Source organism: Setaria viridis, chromosome 1, assembly GCF_005286985.2.
Source record: "Setaria viridis chromosome 1, Setaria_viridis_v4.0, whole genome shotgun sequence".
NCBI lineage: Eukaryota > Viridiplantae > Streptophyta > Magnoliopsida > Poales > Poaceae > Setaria > Setaria viridis.
In genome coordinates this window covers 27,653,375-27,671,281 of record NC_048263.2, presented here as the reverse complement: position 1 = coordinate 27,671,281, position 17,907 = coordinate 27,653,375, and the positions used below count along the sequence as shown (strand labels likewise).

The window sequence follows — 17,907 nt, the reverse complement described above, 5'->3', positions numbered from 1 at the left end:
GGAGTAGAAGGTGGCGAACGGAGCTAACTGCTAACCCCGGAGAGGTCGATCGGAGTGAGAGTGAACTCCCCGCATGCACCGGGGGTCGTTATTCACGCCTCTCTTTTACATTTTTCATACCGTTTCCATACTCTGGTAACTGCCCCCGCATTGACCGGGCCAAACGCATCAACGGTTACTAACTAGGGGGCAGTTAGGTCATTTCCCCACCCGGTGCGCAACCGAGATCGTTTGGTGTCGTGTCTCGCTTTTCTTTTGCAGCGTGCGAGCGAGAAGGCCGCGCCACGCAAGCAATGCAAAGGCAAAGCCGACCGCCGGCGACAACGACTCGGCCGGGACTAAAAAAATTGGCGCAAGCCGTTGCAGTGGATCCGCTCGCTCTCCCATCTCCTCATCCATCCCGAGGCTGCTCCACAGCCAGAATAATATCATTTTCGGGATCAGGACGCCTGCAGGCTGCAGCGAGCCTGCTCCTGCAAATAAAGCATCCTTTTTTAACTGCTGATGGTAACTACATATTCCCTGGCGATTAGTTTAATCATCGCATCCTAATAAACCATCTGGAATCTACCGACTAGGCGAGAACTTTCTGCTAATTCCATTGCTCCTGGACCGAAACTTCACCGTACCTAGCTAGTAATCTAGTGCGGTAACACGAGGGTTAATTACTGTGGTAGTGATCGTTGTCAGTTAGTCACTGGATGATAGAGTCACTCGATCAACTGCCCTGTGCCCCTCCCTGCCTGTGACTGAGAGTACCAATCTGCCTTTTTCCTGTCTTGTATGATTCTGTACTTTATGTGCCAGAAGATGTGAAAGAATCACCTGCTTATCAAATCGGTCCGTATAGAATCTATATCTCCTTTTAGCGACAGCGGGGTGCTGCGGAAAAATCTCGTAAAAAGCCTCTTGGAAAAGGGACGTGGGGTTTAGCTATTTGATGAAAAGGAACATTCCCACAGGAAAAAAAATCAAGAGAAAAATATCATTAGGTTGCCTTTTTCTTTGTAGAGAGGGAGTACCTTGTATTTGTTCACAAAATACATCAAGTAGTGGTGGCTATTCTATCATTAAGCATTTAAAAGCATATGCAATTATTTTGTTGACGATATATGTCAAGATTTTGTTTGCTGCATATCCACAGGGTCTATTGGTTTGTGAGACACCATTTATCCTTTTTAAGAAAATAGGAGGGGCACATGCACCCCCTGCTGGTTATAAATGTAATGGTAAAAATTGACAAAACAAGAAAAACAAGCCAGTTGATAATTGCATAAAAGTAGCATGTTTGTAGTCCTTGACAGAGGCCAGGACTTGCTTGAAGATCCAAGCTCGTTGTGTATGGAGGGAGTGTGTGTACACATCCTAATTTGTGTGTCGACATATTGAAGTTGCACACTAACTCTAACCAAAGTTGTAGAATCTCAATCTAGATCATAAAGTCTTACAAATCCCGCAAAGATGAAATTATCATGAATCTATTATGAATCTCAATTCTGTTGGATCACATGATTTTAGTTATATCCCACGTGATAGATAGGATTGCACATAAGACCCTGATCTTAACAACAAACTTTGACCACATCTAAAACTAGATAATATCTATGTGAAATTGAGTTTAATGAATTTATAGGTTTGCAGTGAATAAATGCACTCACATTTGCATATACAATAAAATTGTATCAAAACAAATATTATAAGTTTATATTTATATAATACTCCTTCTGTCCTAAATTGTAAGTTGTTTTGGCATTTCTAGATTCATAGATTTTGCTATTATCTATATATACGCTATGTATAGATATATAGTAAAAGTTATTAGTCTAAGTATGCCAAAATGATCGACAACTTGGGACGGAGGAGTATATTTTTGGAAATATATGTATTTTCATCCGTCAGATTGTACGATCCAATACCATCAAGAAAAAGAAAAGCAACCAAAGGATTTTATCAATAATCCCAAGCACATAAAAGAAAAGCAACCTACTAATCAGCTTTATGTTAACTCAATCATATAATGAGTAGCTACTAATTAGATCGACTTAACTTGATGTGAATAGGTTAAGAAACTGATATCGAACCGTAACTAGTCGTACATAACTCATCTCTACCATCAATGGCCGTGGGCCAATGATTGTAGAACTCCCGTATCACTGGCGCAAATACTTCGCTTGGGGAAAAGAAATTGCACAAGTGACGGCTGACGGAGTAGGCTTGCGTGGCCGGGGCGAGCGAGTATATAACCACCTGCCCGCTGCCCGCCTGTGCTGCCCACACTTGTCACGCGCAGCGGAGGCACCCACTGACGCACAAACAAACGCGCAGGCGAGGCGAGGCGGAGGAGGCCGCACCGCAGGCACACACGCAAGAAACAAACGGCGCCTCCTCCTCTTCTCCAGGTCGTCCAGGCTCAAAAAGGTCCAGGCGAAAGCGGAGGAGGAGCGGGAGCTGAAGCGGTTACGCCCTCCGACTCCGTCAACTGGTGAGCTCACCTCCTCCATCTCCATCTCCTCCCCCCGGCTCCGCGCCCTTCGATCTCGCGCTCGCCCTCTCTCTGTCTCCCCCCGGTCGCCGGTTCCGTCGGGTCGGGCGACGACTGAGGCCATCCTCCACGCACCGCAGGCGGCGGCGGCGAATGGTTTCTTGCAGAATTGCGCCCCACTTTCCGTTTCCGGTTTGGTGTGGATCGAGTGGTTTCAGTGCGCGTGTGCTGTTCTTACGTGTTTCGTCGGCAGGCGATGCGCAGATGTGTTTGGCTTGAGTGCACGCGCGCGGATGTTGGGGGTGCCTTCTCTACTCTTTCTTCTTTTTCCGAAAGGACGGCGAAAGTTTTACCTTTTGCCTTCTCAAACTCTGTTTTTTTTTTGTTTGTATCGACTCTGTTTCTCTTTGCGACTGATAGAGCGAGTGATTCCTTTTCGTTTCCTCTTGCGCGGATGTTTCTTGGTAGGATTACTAATTCGATTTCCTCTAGTGCAAATGTCATTCTTTGGTATGGTAGGCTTCATTACTGTTCTTCGTAATAGTAGTGCCGATATAGATCTTAATCACAATGTCTTTAATTAAAGTAATAGGCGGCTTTGGTGAAACGGAGGACGTGCTCCCCGAGTGATGGCTTTCTATATTCCTGCTCATCCCGATATTTTGTTCTGAATATACTAAAACTTGGGCCGAACGGCAGAAAAAAAATGGAACTAGAGGCATCAGGTCTCCTTGTGACTCCTTGTGAATTTATCTGTTTCTTTATACAGCAATTTGTTCAGATGCAAACCGTTTGAGTTAACGGTTAATAAGGGGGAATCTTGGAGATTCTTCTCAGGGAGGGGAGGGAGACCATACGTTTCTAAATGCAGTTGTCAGATAACTAAGGGGAAAAAAGGGGAGAGTTTTCAACTTTCTTTAGTTCCAACGGCCTGGTTGACCATATTAGGCCATACATATTGTAGCAATTTATTACAAACAATTAAGTTTTTTTATTGTTTCATGTTCTGGATCTCAGGCTTCAAACATATGTTGTCAACCCTGCTTTATCCATTTAGAGATCTTGAAGCAGCTGCTACCTGCATGACTGCCCTTCTCCTTTCCTCTAGTCACTGACAAGGGCCACCACTGCATCCTTCTGAATTTCTGAACCGTCCAACTCTGTTCCACGATCATACCTTTTTCAGGCATCACACGAGCGAGCAAGATGGGTGGCTTCGTGGACCCCTTCGTTCCAGCGCCGGCGTGGCCTCAGGACATGGTGTTCACTGGCACATCCTGGTCAGGCAGCGCTTCCTCTCTTGCTGACTCAGCAGGGACATACTTGGCAGCTGCACCAGATGAAGACACAGAGTTTCACCTCCAGAACAGGTCCAAGCCTGTGTTCTTGAACGGCAACGCCAAAGAGATCTTGTCGTCTGTGGAGCTGCACGAGCAGTTCTTGCAAGCGCAGTTGCAGGACGACGTGACGCAGGGCCTGAACTTTGAAATGGACGGTGCTCTCATGGCCAGCACGCTGGGCTCGGTCCTGAGCACGCCCTCTGCCATATCACTTGCCGACAGCGCTCCTGTGGTGTGCAGCTCCAATGACAGCAGCGGTAGCGAGCAGTCCGGCCTGCCGCAGTTCCTCCTGGGAGAGCAGTCTGTGCCATCTGCTGCGTGGCCGTCAACTTTCATGCAGATTCCTTCGTTGGTTGGGGAAGAAACATCGAAGAGCTTCGGCTTCGGTGCAGTTTGCAATGATGATCTTCTGCGTGAGGCCTGCGCTGCAGATGGGAAGAAGTATCCACAGCTAGGCAACATGCCCTCTGTACCACTGCAGCTACATGTAGGTGGCCAGAAACATAAACCTTGAAATTTTCGGCTTAATTGCAGCATGTCCTTATATGTTATGGTATTTGGTTTTGTATGCTTGCAGAATGATGTTGAGTTCAACACTGGAAAGATGCTCTCTTTCGCTCCGGGTCCTGGGCAGCAAGTGAATACAAACTTTGAGGATCTGCAGATCAGTCAAAAGGTCAGAGTGATATGCCTGCTTTCTTTTGTTTTTTTTCTCGGACATGTTTCATTTGTAAGAGAAGAATAATGTATTAGACTATTAATTAATAGTACCATCTAGAGGCATCAAAATAAAGATGCACAGTAAGCTGATGGTGTTGGCACAGACTGAGAGTGTACCATGACGCATTTGTTTACCTAACCTGATTGCGACGTTTCAGGAATTCAGCAGTCTGCATCACCTGAACCTCTCCTCGCTGGTTTCTGGGCAGCTTTCATCGTTTAATGCTACAGGAGTAGCGCATAATCCTAAACAGGTTTCTGTCTTCCTGGTCCCTGTTTTTTGCTACTTGTACTTTTTGTAGCCAAAGTTTATTTAACTGATCAGATGAATCATGCTCCTTGTTGCAGTCCAATGAAGTCAGCAGTGGAAAGAATGGATTGAATGCGCCGCCGTTCATGGCTCGATCAGAAGTGCCGAATGGCAGTGGGATTGCTGCGAATGGAGCTCCCAAGCCACGCGTCAGAGCTCGCCGAGGCCAGGCCACTGATCCACACAGCATTGCAGAGAGGGTGTGCTTATTCATGATTTTTTTCTACTGTCTGAATTTGATAGGTTCATTATGATCATGAGGTTTGAACGTATTGTGGTTATGTTCGTTGCAGCTCCGAAGGGAGAAGATCTCTGACAGGATGAAGAATTTACAGGAGCTCGTCCCAAACTCCAACAGGGTACTCGATTGCTAAACTAATCCTTGTTTCCAAACAACACTTCTCTGTGCAACTATTTCTGAACCTGTATTTCTTCCGTGCAGACTGACAAGGCATCCATGCTCGACGAAATTATCGACTACGTCAAATTTCTCCAGCTGCAAGTCAAGGTCTGCAGTCTGCTCACTACCGCCATCTCCCTGTTGCCTGCTGTCTGGGTTACCATAACTTGTTGGCTGATCTCATTGCTGTGGTTGTAGGTTCTTAGCATGAGTAGGCTGGGCGCAACGGAAGCCGTCGTCCCGCTCTTGACAGAGTCTCAGACTGAGGTAAATCACGCAGAGCCTGAATTCAGACTTTCAAAGTACATAGCGCTTGTTATACCATTTCTTGTTGTGACGTGTACTGCGAATGCAGAGCTCCTCCGGTGGTCTCCTTCTGTCCCCGAGATCAGGCAGGCAGCAGGCGGGCAGGAGCAGCCTGCTCGGGCAGTCCGAGCTCCGGGACGGTGCGTCTTTCGAGCAGGAGGTGATGCAGCTGATGGAGAACAACATGACGACGGCGATGCAGTACCTGCAGAGCAAGGGCCTGTGCCTCATGCCGATCGCGCTGGCGTCAGCGATATCTGACCAGAAGGGGACATCCTCGGAGGCTGTCCGGCCGGTAAACAGTGGTGCCACGGACGAAGAAGATGGCGCCGGCGGTGAGAATCATGATGCGAAGGAGATGCTGCGCGGGCTGAATGCGTTTGGCAGTGCGAGGGAGATGAAGTCCAGGGCCTAAGCGGCTAACAATCAAGCCATCCTAAGCTTAGATGCCTGACAGTTCGTGCCGTGTTCTACTGGTTCTTTCTTGCGACTTGTAGCCTGGAGCCTGAACCAAGCTTACATGTGCTATATCTTTCTTCTTCTTCTCATCATCACAAGAACGTATGATTAATCCGTCCCTAATTTGGATTATCTTGATCGGTCGACGCAGCTCTGTTTCGACTGTGACTTGTTTCTGCGGTGCATCACAAAAAGGCAACTTAACTTTGTTCAACATGTCCTTTCTTTCATGAATCATGAAGGATAACAATTAACAACACAAATCTTGGATACATAATAAATTAGAATTCCAGATATCATAGGAAGAGCAATTTAAGTGCATTTCCCATAACAGAGTGCTGATTTCATTGGCCGGCCAGCCAATGCATTTCAATTGACTGACAATTCACTGTTCCGATTATTGTCATTTGGTTTCGAGAATCGCGCGGCCAAACTCGAATTCGAATTGGAAGAACAGAATTCTAGCAAATGGAGGTTATTGGTCGTCTTCAAGTTTAATTTCTAAGTAGGCCTAGTCTAAATGGTTCATCAACCGAAATACCCAATGGACTAGGACACCAGGTCTTCTCCTCCCTAGTCCTTCCTGGCGAGGAGGCGCGCGCGGAGCTCGGCCGCGTCGACGTCGGCGAAGCGGTCCTCGGGGGCCCAGCACCCCGTCTGGGGGTCCCTCATCCAGAAGACCTCCCTGGACGACGACGCCGTGCTACTGCCACCCGCCGAGGCCGACACCCTCGCCGCCATTGCCGCCGCCGGCGCCGCGCGCTGGTGCACCTCCGCTCCGGCCGCCGCCGCGGCGTAGCCCCTCCGGCTGCGACACACAACGAACCCATGAAAAGCAGAGCATCAGCAAAAGAAGAGAAGCAGAAACGAACAGGGTACTCCGGTGGGATCGGAGACCGGCGGTGGGCACCTGAGCGAGAGCAGAGTGGCGACGGGAGCGCGCGGCATTGCTCTGTGTTCCGAGGGAACCACCGGGGAGAGTGGCGACGGCGTGCTCTGCTTCCGGGCGGCGGCTGTGCTGGGCTCTGCTCTGCGTCCGGCGTGCCCGGCGCTGCGGCAAGCGTGGTTATATAGGAGGCGGCGCTAGGGTTTTTGCTCGGGTCCGGAGCCGCCGCCAGCCGCGCGGCGGCGCCAGTGCGCCGCGCATCTGACAGCTGGGCCTGGGTCGCGTCCGATTCGAGCAGCCCAGCTGGTAAGTGGCACCGTCACGCCTTCCAGGCAACACCAGGCGCTGGTCGGTGAGCCGCTTGGCGACGTCCCTCGCCGAGGACTCCGAGGCGATCACCCAAGCCTGGGACAGAAGCGCGCACGAGGCCAGCAGCAGCACGGCGTAGACGAGCGCGTACGTGGAGCGGGTCGGCGGCGAGCCTCGCCGGCCCGGTGACTTGGTAGGCTAGGCCGCCGACCGGGACTACGGCGGCGTGGCTGGCCTCCTTCCAGACGCCGAGCTGGCTGTAGTGGTGGAGTAGCTGCGACACCATGTAGAGCGCCGAGACCGCGGCGGAGTGGAGCACGTACGATGGGCATGGTTGACGTGTAGAGAAGCTTCATCGGGAAGGAAAAAACGGAACCGGTCTCGGCCAAAGCATGTAAAGTTGTAAACGTGTCGGTGCACCGATACATAGTCCGTACTGGAAACCTGCCGGACGTACGGACCGAACTATATCCATCATATATATGTCCGGTGGTGGTGAAGCCGGCCGAAAAAGAGCAAGAGATCCATCGACTTCCCATCCATGGACAAGACGGAGCAGCAGGAACAGGAACGCAAGGCACGGCCGATCACGGCTTCCATGTGGCCGAAGCGGCTCGCCTTCAAGATCGGCAAGCGAGGGCTGTTCGGTTCCCGCCCCGGCGCGACCCTGCTCATCAGTAACTGCCTCGGCGTGTGGTCCCTCCGCCGCGACCGCTACGTCAAGAAGACGCGCTTCTTCCACTTCTGCGAGCTCAGAACCAAGGCCGGCGCGGTCGAGAAGTGGCACGCCTCGCTGCGGAGCCTCGGCATGCGCTCGTGGCCGGAGTACGACGAGAAGGTCGCCTTCTTGAGGGGAAAGCTGGCGGACGCGTACTGGGGCGCCGCGCCGGCGCCGTACAGGGAGCGCGCCGCCGGCTACCTCCGCGCTGCGAGGCAAGACAGGCTCCAGCGGCGCCGCGCCTTCTGCACTCCCGCGGCCTTGCTCGCCGGGCTCTGCCTCGAAATAGCGATGGTGTCGACGGTGGTGCCCGCGAGGATAATGTTCTGGTTCATCGTGGTCTCTGTCTGCGTGCTGTGTAAACCTGTAGTGGACATGTGGCGTGCAACGTTCGATGAGCCGGATGTCATTGTTGGGATGTTGGAAGAAGTAGAAGTAGTTTGAGGTCCTTGATTATCCGATGTTTATACGGGATTTGGTATATATGGTGTACGGCGACGAGTTCATGATTTCTTACTTTCTTTTTCAGTCTACATGTTTAGACGGCTGATCTTCGTCCAGCGATCAGAAGATTGTATTCTACCTCCGCGGTCGTTTCTTCTCATTGTTTGGCCTGGCACCATGTCAACCTCTCCGTTTTCAGCTCCCAGATCACCGCTTTTTCCTAGCACCCGGACTCCCCTCCGTTCTAGAATGTCGCTGAGGTCCTGTTTGGATCCTTGGAATTTAATCATAATTTAGACATAAATTAATTAAGTTAATATAATTTACTTGTATGTGGAATATATATTTGTATATTATTGTTGGTCATATGAGAGAAATACTTATGTGCTACACTTCTGCTACATGGAAGCGAGTTGAAGAGCGTGCTATAAGAATTGAATTCCATTCTAATAATCATAATCTATAGAATCAATTTCCATCTCCCACCCTATGAATTTAAGATATACTTATATCTAAACTTTGGAAAGTTGTGGAATGCCACATTCCAAGATAAATTAGCCTACTCCATTAAGTAGATTTCAATTCCTTCAAAATGAAGGGATCCAAATGGGGCCTAAAAAATTTTAAATCCTAACTAAGAGACACTTTTTGTTTGACATGGCAATTTAGAGAAAATATTTTGTTAAATGGCCCGTGCGTACCGCTCGATCAATTACGGAATTGATAGATGAGGAATTCCAGTTGGAATCGGAGAGGAATGTAATTAATGTCGGGGATCCACAAACCGTCCAAAGTTAGGATGACAAGTTTTGTGGACAAAATTTAAATCTTATAGTGACATGTTTTTTTTAGAATGAAGTAGGTATTAGGCAAGCCAGATAAATAATCAATCACAAATAAAACATTTTTTCTACCATTAACTAATTGATTTTTGTGTTCATGTCGATCCATTCCAATCCTAAATTTCCACATTGGGGGTTGAAGCTATTTATTGTGGATCCTTATTATATTTTTCCCATCTTACTATATTTAATATTTATCCACAATCCCATAATTTACATATTAAAGGCCGATGTTCCGGATTAATAATTCCTCTAATCAAAGGTTGGATTCTTTGAGTCTCAAGTATCAACTCGTCATTCCGCCTGGGAGGGAAGTTTGAGATAAATAAGTATTAAAGGCTCATGGAAAACTTAGGACCCAAGCTAATAATACAAATTTTCTTACCTTATTATTTTCTCTCATTTGTTAAATATTCTAACATAATAGTAATATATATGTACTTGTCTATAGATTTGGGGGTTATTTTAGAATATTTTTATAATGGAAGAGCTATTTTTCTAAGATGTCTCGTGAGAATTAACGTGGAGACTCCAAAAAGAGTATTCGATTACTAATATAAGATAATGATTATATTTATTATTTAAATGAAGTATCTATGTCCGTGCATGTTAAACCAATATACATTTTCCGGCGCTGCTAGTTCTAGCGCCCGGACTAGCGCCCGGACCAGGACGTCCTATTGTCCATGATGCACCCTTTCTAGCGCTCGAACGACGTCCTATTGTCCCATGATGCACCCTTTCTAGCGCCCGAACGTCCGATGGGAAATTTTTCATCGAACGCTCCGTTGCAACATCAAAATACAACATCTGCAACATCAAAAATATATAGCTGCAACATTAAAAATAAATAAATATGACATTTGTTCCTGGGATAGAAAATTCCCGTCGCAACATGAACACTATGTTTCATGCGTCATTCACTGTGAAATATTGAAAAACAATAGTTGCAATATCGATGCTTAACTATCGCAACATATGTCGGAGCGTCCGATTTTTCTTCCTCGTCCGGACGGCTTACCGTTTTCTATTTAGCCATGTACCAATCGCTTCGGTTACGGTGTACCAGGACCAGGTGAGACCGTGAGATGCTTATGAAACGATCAATCAAAATCATTCAATAGCACATAGAAAGGGATTAAATTTGAATATACAGTGCAATTTACATCAACATTGCAAGGGCCGTCAACTCTGCTCTCAAGATTCAAGAAGAAACTAATTTTACATTGCACCAACATTTACATAGCATATACAAAATTACAGATTTACATGCTCTGCTTCGAAGAACTGCATACAAATTACAAAGACAAAAAGGAGTTTACGTTACACAGCATGCATCCTCCGTCTCTTGGTCTGCAAGGACATCGGCGATGCAAACTCTTCTTTCTTTGGCAGCTCCAGCACGTCGATCTTGTCGAACCATGGGTGTTTGAGCGCCGCGGCTGCCGTGAGCCTCTTCTTCGGGTTGCACGTGAGGAGGCCGCTGAGGACATCGAATCCTTCCTTGGACAGCTTCGACTCGGGAATCAGCTCGCGTAGGTTGTTTTGCCGCTGCATGTCCAGCTCCGGCATCACCACGGTGGCGAACGCCGTGGATGAGAACCACGGCCATGTACTGTCATCAGGCGTGCCCAGCACGTCGAAGATGGCGCAGAGCTGTCCTTCACCGTAGAAGCCTTGGAACAAAGGACTCCCGTTGTTGATGAGCTCTGCCATGACGCAGCCGAGGGACCAGATGTCGACGCGCTCGTCGTAGTCGGGCTTCTCCAGCAGCATCTCCGGCGCCATGTACCACAGCGTGCCGGCCGGCTTGTACGGCGGCCGCTCGTCCGTGGACATGGCGAGGCCAAAGTCGCAGAGCTTGACGATGCGGTGATCGTCGCCGACGAGGATGTTGGCGGGCTTGATGTCGCGGTGCACGATGTGGCCGCCGTGCATCTTCTTGGCGCCCGTGAGCAGCTGCCACATGGCGGCGCGCACCATGGACTCGGGCAGCGGCGGGCTCCCGCGGGGGCGCTGGCGGAGGAGGTCGTGGAGGCTTGGGCCCACGCACTCCATGACGAGGCTGAGGTCAAAGGCATCCGGGCGGCGGACGACGCCGTGGAAGCCGACGACGAACGGGTTGGCGCCGCCGCCGCTCGTCTCCTCGAGGAAGCGCGCCTCGCGCAGCAGCGCGGCGTGCCCGCCGTGGGCCTTGCCGACGCGCTTGATGGCGACGATCCGGCCCGTGGCGCGGTGGCGAGCCTTGACGACCGCGCCGAAGGCCCCCTCGCCGAGGCGGCTGATGTCCTCGTATTGCTCCGCGCTGCCGACAGCGATGCGCCTCCTCTTGAGGCCGGCCGGCCCCGCGGCGGCGTGGTTGCGGACGGCGACGGCGGGCTCTACGCAGGCGGCCATTGCGAGCGGAAGAAGGCGAGGCGGCGGATGGATTGCTCGTCCTAGGCTGTGGAGGGAGAGGCGACGTGAGCAGGTCGAGCGGACGAGGCAAGTCGAGTATTTACGATAGGACTGAATCCGACTGGAGTTGACAAACATCGTTGCAACCGCCGGATGCGATCCGCTGATGTTCGAGCCTAACTAGGAAAGCTTCGCATCGGATGATGGCGTGCCCGTGACGCATATCTCTCGGCGCGCTTGATGCCTTGATCTGCGAAACCAGGAGCGGGCACATGGCCGAATCGAATTAGAAGGTTCAGTTTGCAGATTCGGGAAGCTTTAACATTCAGTTTGCAGGTCGCTCTTCCTCTCGGCCTCAGTGATCATTGTTTGAAATTTCTTTGCAATGTCTGAAATTCTGAACTGTAATATAGTCTCTGAATATTATGGGGACCGATTAGACAATGTGCTTCTGCAGCAGATACATTACTACAAAATTTGAAGTTGACCTGATCCTACAGCAGATACTGGCAGGAATTTGCTCCTGAAATTTCTTACTCCACTAGAAACTGAAGACTGAAACTCTAGGAGTGAAGCCACAAGGGGAGAAAGTTCAGTTTAACGCAGAGATGAGTGCCCACATTCCCAGTTTCTCTGCGTCACTTCTCTCTTTGCTAGTTTACAGGACGCCTTGTTCCAGATTTCTTACGCCAACGTCACCGGCTCAGGCAAAAACATAATTTGCATCTGAATTCTGTTTAAAATTGATCTGCCTTATGAACATACAAAAGATTTAAAATTGGTACAGTGACCAAACTGATCTCTGTTAACAACAGTACTGATCACTTTGAAAATGGTGGTTTCAAATTTGCAATATTTTCAGGAGTTCTCTGAACCTCATAGAGGCACTCCTATGATTACTAACTGGCAAAAGGTACAGACTCGCTAGCATTTTACAGACTCAATTTTACAGGAAAGACATTTTCAGTGCTTGATCCCTCATGCGAAACCATTTGCTGCACTTGGACTGCAACTTTGTCTGAAAGAGCTTTCGCTTCCAATGTGGCATGCACATCATATACGTACTGACTGACAAGAACACAAACAAAATTCAGGGCAATGTCATGCACTTCAGTTGTTTAACAAAATTGCAGAGCTACTTGCAGTTCCCTTTCCCTCCACATTTTCTCATCCGGTTTGGGATCGGCAAAGGCAGTATTAAACTGCAAATCGACTTCAAAACCCAAGGGCACTTGCGTCAGGTGCATTGGAACATTATATTCCATTGGCTGGGAGCCTAATTCTAGTCATCATCTCACTAGGAAAGAAACTAGTTCTGCAGTTGATTGCATTATCAGCAATTAGCTGAGTTGGTGGTCACATTTCTGGGACTCATCCACGCAGGTGAAAGATAACAGTGTTCTGGTGATCTAACTCCCATGTGCACCACAGCCAGGAAACATCAATTAAAAAGTCTAATTCTGGACTAGACGCCCATTTCAAGCAATGAGAAACGAAATATTGCAACTCGTGCATCATGCTTAGAACTGCATCCAGTTAACACGAGGAAAAAACAACAACGTTAATTCCTGCATCGTTTCCACAATTGCACCTGATGAAACTAGTAATCCGGTTGGAACCGAACAACTCACATAGATCAACAGTAAAGGCATGATTACATCAACGAAGAATCAATCATTGAATCAGCAGAAAAACCTAGTACTACGCAAGATCCCCATGAACAGTCAAGAATACAGGCAAACGACCGATCAACTAACAGCCAAAGCAAACAGAGCCCTACAGGCTGCTGACTCCGCGCCGCTAAAAAACCAGGTCTAGCTCCGGGAACATGAAGCAGAGGGCGGTGTAGGCGTACGCAGCGGCCACCCCGGCGAGATTCTCCGCGATCACGAGGTAACTAACCGTGGGCCGCGTCGACGAGGCCGTCCACGCCCGGGTGATCCAGCAGGATGTAGGCCGCCAGCAGGGCGCAGAACACCACCAATATGAATGCCAGGATGACGACGTTGAACCACAGGTCGCCGCTCCTCCACCTCCACCTCCACCTCCACCTCGGGGCTTCCGCGACCACCACACCGCCGGGAGCGGCAGCCAGCGCCGGAACCACGACCGGCCGACGACGCGGAGAGACCGGCGCCGCAACCACCACCTCCTCCTCGACCAAACCACTGATGGGATCGAACTGATTGGACACGCCCGTCCTCGCGGGGATCGGGTCGCCCAAGAGCTGCCCGTCGACGCGGTACGCCGGGAGCGTCCCTACGGCGGGGACAACGAACTTCGCCGGCGCCATGAGAGCGGGCGACGGGAACCGGAGAAGAGGGGCAGAGGTCCAAGGTGGTGGGCTGTTTGCTCTTGTGGCGGTGGTGGTGTTTGTGCAGAAGAGGGACGGCGACGGGGACGGGGGTTATATAGGGAACGGTGGGCGGTGGATTTTACAGCGTCTCGTCCGACGAGCAGCAAGAGTTTACCGTCTAATCTCCACTGACTAACAAAGTGACCCCATCATTTCATTTCAACCACGAGTCATTTCAGTTTCACCCTCCGGTGCGAGGTGAATAGTTCGTTACGTACGGCTGCCGCCAGGCTGGCTATTTCAGAGCACGCCGCTGCGACACGACGCCTAACAGAAACAACCACCAGCCCGTCGGTCGAACACCCACCGAGACTAGAGAAGTAGAGAGATGGCTGCGCCGCGCGCCATGGACGGTGCGAGTCCGGGAGCGGGCGCTCGAGGCGGGGGGCCGTTGCGACCACGCCCGTGGGCTGCTCCGCGGGGCGGTGGCGCTCCTCGCATTGCCGATGCACATCGCCGACGCTCCGGCCGGGCGCGCGCGGGACGAGCTTGTGATCGCCGCGCTCCTCGACGCGGGCAGCGGCCTCGCCTTCGCCGCGGCCATGACGGCGGTGGCCGAGCTCCTCGCGCTCCGCGGCGCCGCGGCCGACCCGAAGTACGACTACGGCGTGCATGACGTGCACGCACCTCTATCCTCTGCAACTGCCTCACCGGCGCGCCGGACAGCGTCGCTCTGGCACAACGCGTCATCCCCAAGCAGCAGGCCGTGGCGCGGCGCGCGGAGGGCGAGTGGCCGGCGGCGGCGTGGGCGCAGCTAGCGATCTCGCGGCGAGAGGCCTCCATCGATGACCTTGAGATGCGGCTCGCTCTCACACCAAGCTCCCGGCCGCCAGAGCGTTCGAGCCGTGTACGCGATCAACGCCATGAGGTGGCGCACTGGCGCGGGCACATCGGCCGCGGCAAAGCGCCGCTGGTTCATCCGGGGCATCCCAGCGCTGGAAACTGCGCAAGAATGGACCCTTGTTGGATGCTGCCGTGCCAGAGCCCAGATGTACGCGCAAGAACGCCATGAGGGCTCCGACGCAGAGGCCTCCGAGAGCGGCGGCGGTGGGGATGCATCGGCTGAGCAGAGGGTAAGTGGCACCGTCACGCCTTCCAGGCAACACCAGGCGCTGGTCGGTGAGCCGCTTGGCGACGTCCCTCGCCGAGGACTCCGAGGCGATCACCCAAGCCTGGGACAGAAGCGCGCACGAGGCCAGCAGCAGCACGGCGTAGACGAGCGCGTACGTGGAGCGGGTCGGCGGCGAGCCTCGCCGGCCCTGTGACTTGGTAGGCTAGGCCGCCGACCGGGACTACGGCGGCGTGGCTGGCCTCCTTCCAGACGCCGAGCTGGCTGTAGTGGTGGAGTAGCTGCGACACCATGTAGAGCGCCGAGACCGCGGCGGAGTGGAGCACGATGGGCATGGTTGACGTGTAGAGAAGCTTCATCGGGAAGGAAAAAACGGAACCGGTCTCGGCCAAAGCATGTAAAGTTGTAAACGTGTCGGTGCACCGATACATAGTCCGTACTGGAAACCTGCCGGACGTACGGACCGAACTATATCCATTATAAATGTCCGGTGGTGGTGAAGCCGGCCGAAAAAGGGCAAGAGATCCATCGACTTCCCATCCATGGACAAGACGGAGCAGCAGGAACAGGAACGCAAGGCACGGCCGATCACGGCTTCCACGTGGCCGAAGCGGCTCGCCTTCAAGATCGGCAAGCGAGGGCTGTTCGGTTCCCGCCCCGGCGCGACCCTGCTCATCATTAACTGTCTCGGCGTGTGGTCCCTCCGCCGCGACCGCTACGTCAAGAAGACGCGCTTCTTCCACTTCTGCGAGCTCAGAACCAAGGCCGGCGCGGTCGAGAAGTGGCACGCCTCGCTGCGGAGCCTCGGCATGCGCTCGTGGCCGGAGTACGACGAGAAGGTCGCCTTCTTGAGGGGAAAGCTAGCGGACGCGTACTGGGGCGCCGCGCCGGCGCCGTACAGGGAGCGCGCCACCGGCTACCTCCGCGCTGCGAGGCAAGACAGGCTCCAGCGGCGCCGCACCTTCTGCAATCGCGTGGCCATGCTCACCGCGCTCTGCCTCGAAGTAGCGATGGTGTCGACGGTGGTGCCCGCGAGGATAATGTTCTGGCCCATCGTCGTCTGTGTCTGCGTGCTGTGTAAACCTACAGTGGACGTGTGGCGTGAAAGGTTCGATGAGCCGGATGTCATTGTTGGGATGTTGGAAGAAGTAGTTTGAGGTCCTTGATTATCCGATGTTTATACGGGATTTGGTATATATGGTGTATGGCGACGAGTTCATGATTTCTTACTTTCTTTTTCAGTCTACATGTTTAGACGGCTGATCTTCGTCCAGCGATCAGAAGATTGTATTCTACCTCCGCGGTCGTTTCTTCTCATTGTTTGGCCTGGCACCATGTCAACCTCTCCGTTTTCAGCTCCCAGATCACCGCTTTTTCCTGGCACCCGGACTCCCCTCCGTTCTAGAATGTCGCTGAGGTCCTGTTTGGATCCTTGGAATTTAATCATAATTTAGACATAAATTAATTAAGTTAATATAATTTACTTGTATGTGGAATATATTTGTATATTATTGTTGGCCATATGGGAGAAATACTTATGTGCTACACTTCTGCTACATGGAAGTGAGTTGAAGAGCGTGCTATAAGAATTGAATTCCATTCTAATAATCATAATCTATAGAATCAATTTCCATCTCCCACCCTATGAATTTAAGATATGCTTATATCTAAACTTTGGAAAGTTGTGGAATGCCACATTCCAAGATAAATTAGCCTACTCCATTAAGTAGATTTCAATTCCTTCAAAACGAAGGGATCCAAATGGGGCCTAAAAAATTTTAAATCCTAACTAAGAGGCACTGTTTGTTTGACAAGGCAATTTACAGAAAATATTTTGTTAAATGGCCCGTGCGTACCGCTCGATCGATTACGGAATTGATAGATGAGGAATTCCAGTTGGAATCGGAGAGGAATGTAATTAATGTCGGGGATCCACAAACCGTCCAAAGTTAGGATGACAAGTTTTGTGGACAAAATTTAAATCTTATAGTGACATGTTTTTTTTAGAATGAAGTAGGTATTAGGCAAGCCAGATAAATAATCAATCACAAATAAAACATTGTTTCTACCCTTAACTAATTGATTTTTGTGTTCATGTCGATCCATTCCAATCCTAAATTTCCACATTGGGGGTTGAAGCTATTTATGGTGGATCCTTATTATATTTTTCCCATCTTACTATATTTAATATTTATCCACAATCCCATAATTTACATATTAAAGGCCGATGTTCCGGATTAATAATTCCTCTAATCAAAGGTTGGATTCTTTGAGTCTCAAGGTTACGTGCCATTTTTTCTCTTGAAGTCTTATCACACTAATTTCCCCCGATCCTTGACATACAAAAGAGTCGCATGACAGCCTGATTAGGACGGGTTAGAGCCCGGAGATGCTATGCGCACACTTGCGGTTGTGGGTATAGGGAGCGACGAGAGAAAAGGAGGGTAAGATGATGATTAGATGGGGTGGGAACACCTGCTCATATGCTACTGTTGGATTGAGAACAATCTGAGAGCTTAGATCATATCAGAGGTTTAGGTTGGTCGAAAAAATAATTTTATAAAACTCACGCTTTATAGTATAGATTAGGTATACATCAGAGGTAACAGTGATGGCGTGAATAATCTTAGATTAGCTATAATTTAGAGACTAGGTTTACGGCCTCTTTGGTATGGTTTTTCCAACGGCCCCTCACGCGACTTCTGGTTAAGTTGTACCAAAGGACGATCCAAAAATTATCTTCAAACTCGAAGCCCCAGAGGAGCCGCATGCGCAAATGTACTGGAGGGACGGAGACTGCGGCTCCCATCATTCGTTACCAATATACCCTTGGAGTTTGTCAAAAATTACACCCATTTTGCCACTGCCC

At 50.5% G+C, this 17,907-nt stretch overlaps 2 protein-coding genes across 2 annotated transcripts; one reads left to right on the top strand and one right to left on the bottom strand.

The window, feature by feature from the left end:
• Positions 1–2,257: 2,257 nt before the first annotated feature.
• On the top strand, positions 2,258–6,149 carry LOC117834805 (uncharacterized). Its single transcript, XM_034714338.2, has 9 exons — positions 2,258–2,482; positions 3,669–4,309; positions 4,400–4,498; positions 4,701–4,796; positions 4,891–5,052; positions 5,146–5,211; positions 5,295–5,360; positions 5,451–5,519; positions 5,608–6,149. The coding sequence occupies exons 2-9, from the start codon at positions 3,689–3,691 to the stop codon at positions 5,971–5,973; spliced, it is 1,545 nt and encodes a 514-aa protein (XP_034570229.1). The 5' UTR covers positions 2,258–2,482; positions 3,669–3,688; the 3' UTR covers positions 5,974–6,149.
• A 4,292-nt stretch (positions 6,150–10,441) lies between these two features.
• Positions 10,442–11,613, bottom strand: LOC117855385 (putative cyclin-dependent kinase F-2). The gene has a single exon (XM_034737733.2). The coding sequence runs from the start codon at positions 11,611–11,613 to the stop codon at positions 10,540–10,542; it is 1,074 nt and encodes a 357-aa protein (XP_034593624.2). The 3' UTR covers positions 10,442–10,539.
• Between the last annotated feature and the right edge of the window lie 6,294 nt (positions 11,614–17,907).

Coding starts and splice junctions, on each gene's coding strand:
- LOC117834805 (XM_034714338.2), top strand. CDS start 3,689: ATGGGTGGCTTCGTGGACCCCTTCGTTCCAGCGCCGGCGTGGCCTCAG. Junction 4,797..4,890: donor TAGCGCATAATCCTAAACAG/GTTTCTGTCTTC, acceptor TCCTTGTTGCAG/TCCAATGAAGTCAGCAGTGG. Junction 5,361..5,450: donor TTCTCCAGCTGCAAGTCAAG/GTCTGCAGTCTG, acceptor CTGTGGTTGTAG/GTTCTTAGCATGAGTAGGCT.
- LOC117855385 (XM_034737733.2), bottom strand. CDS start 11,613: ATGGCCGCCTGCGTAGAGCCCGCCGTCGCCGTCCGCAACCACGCCGCC.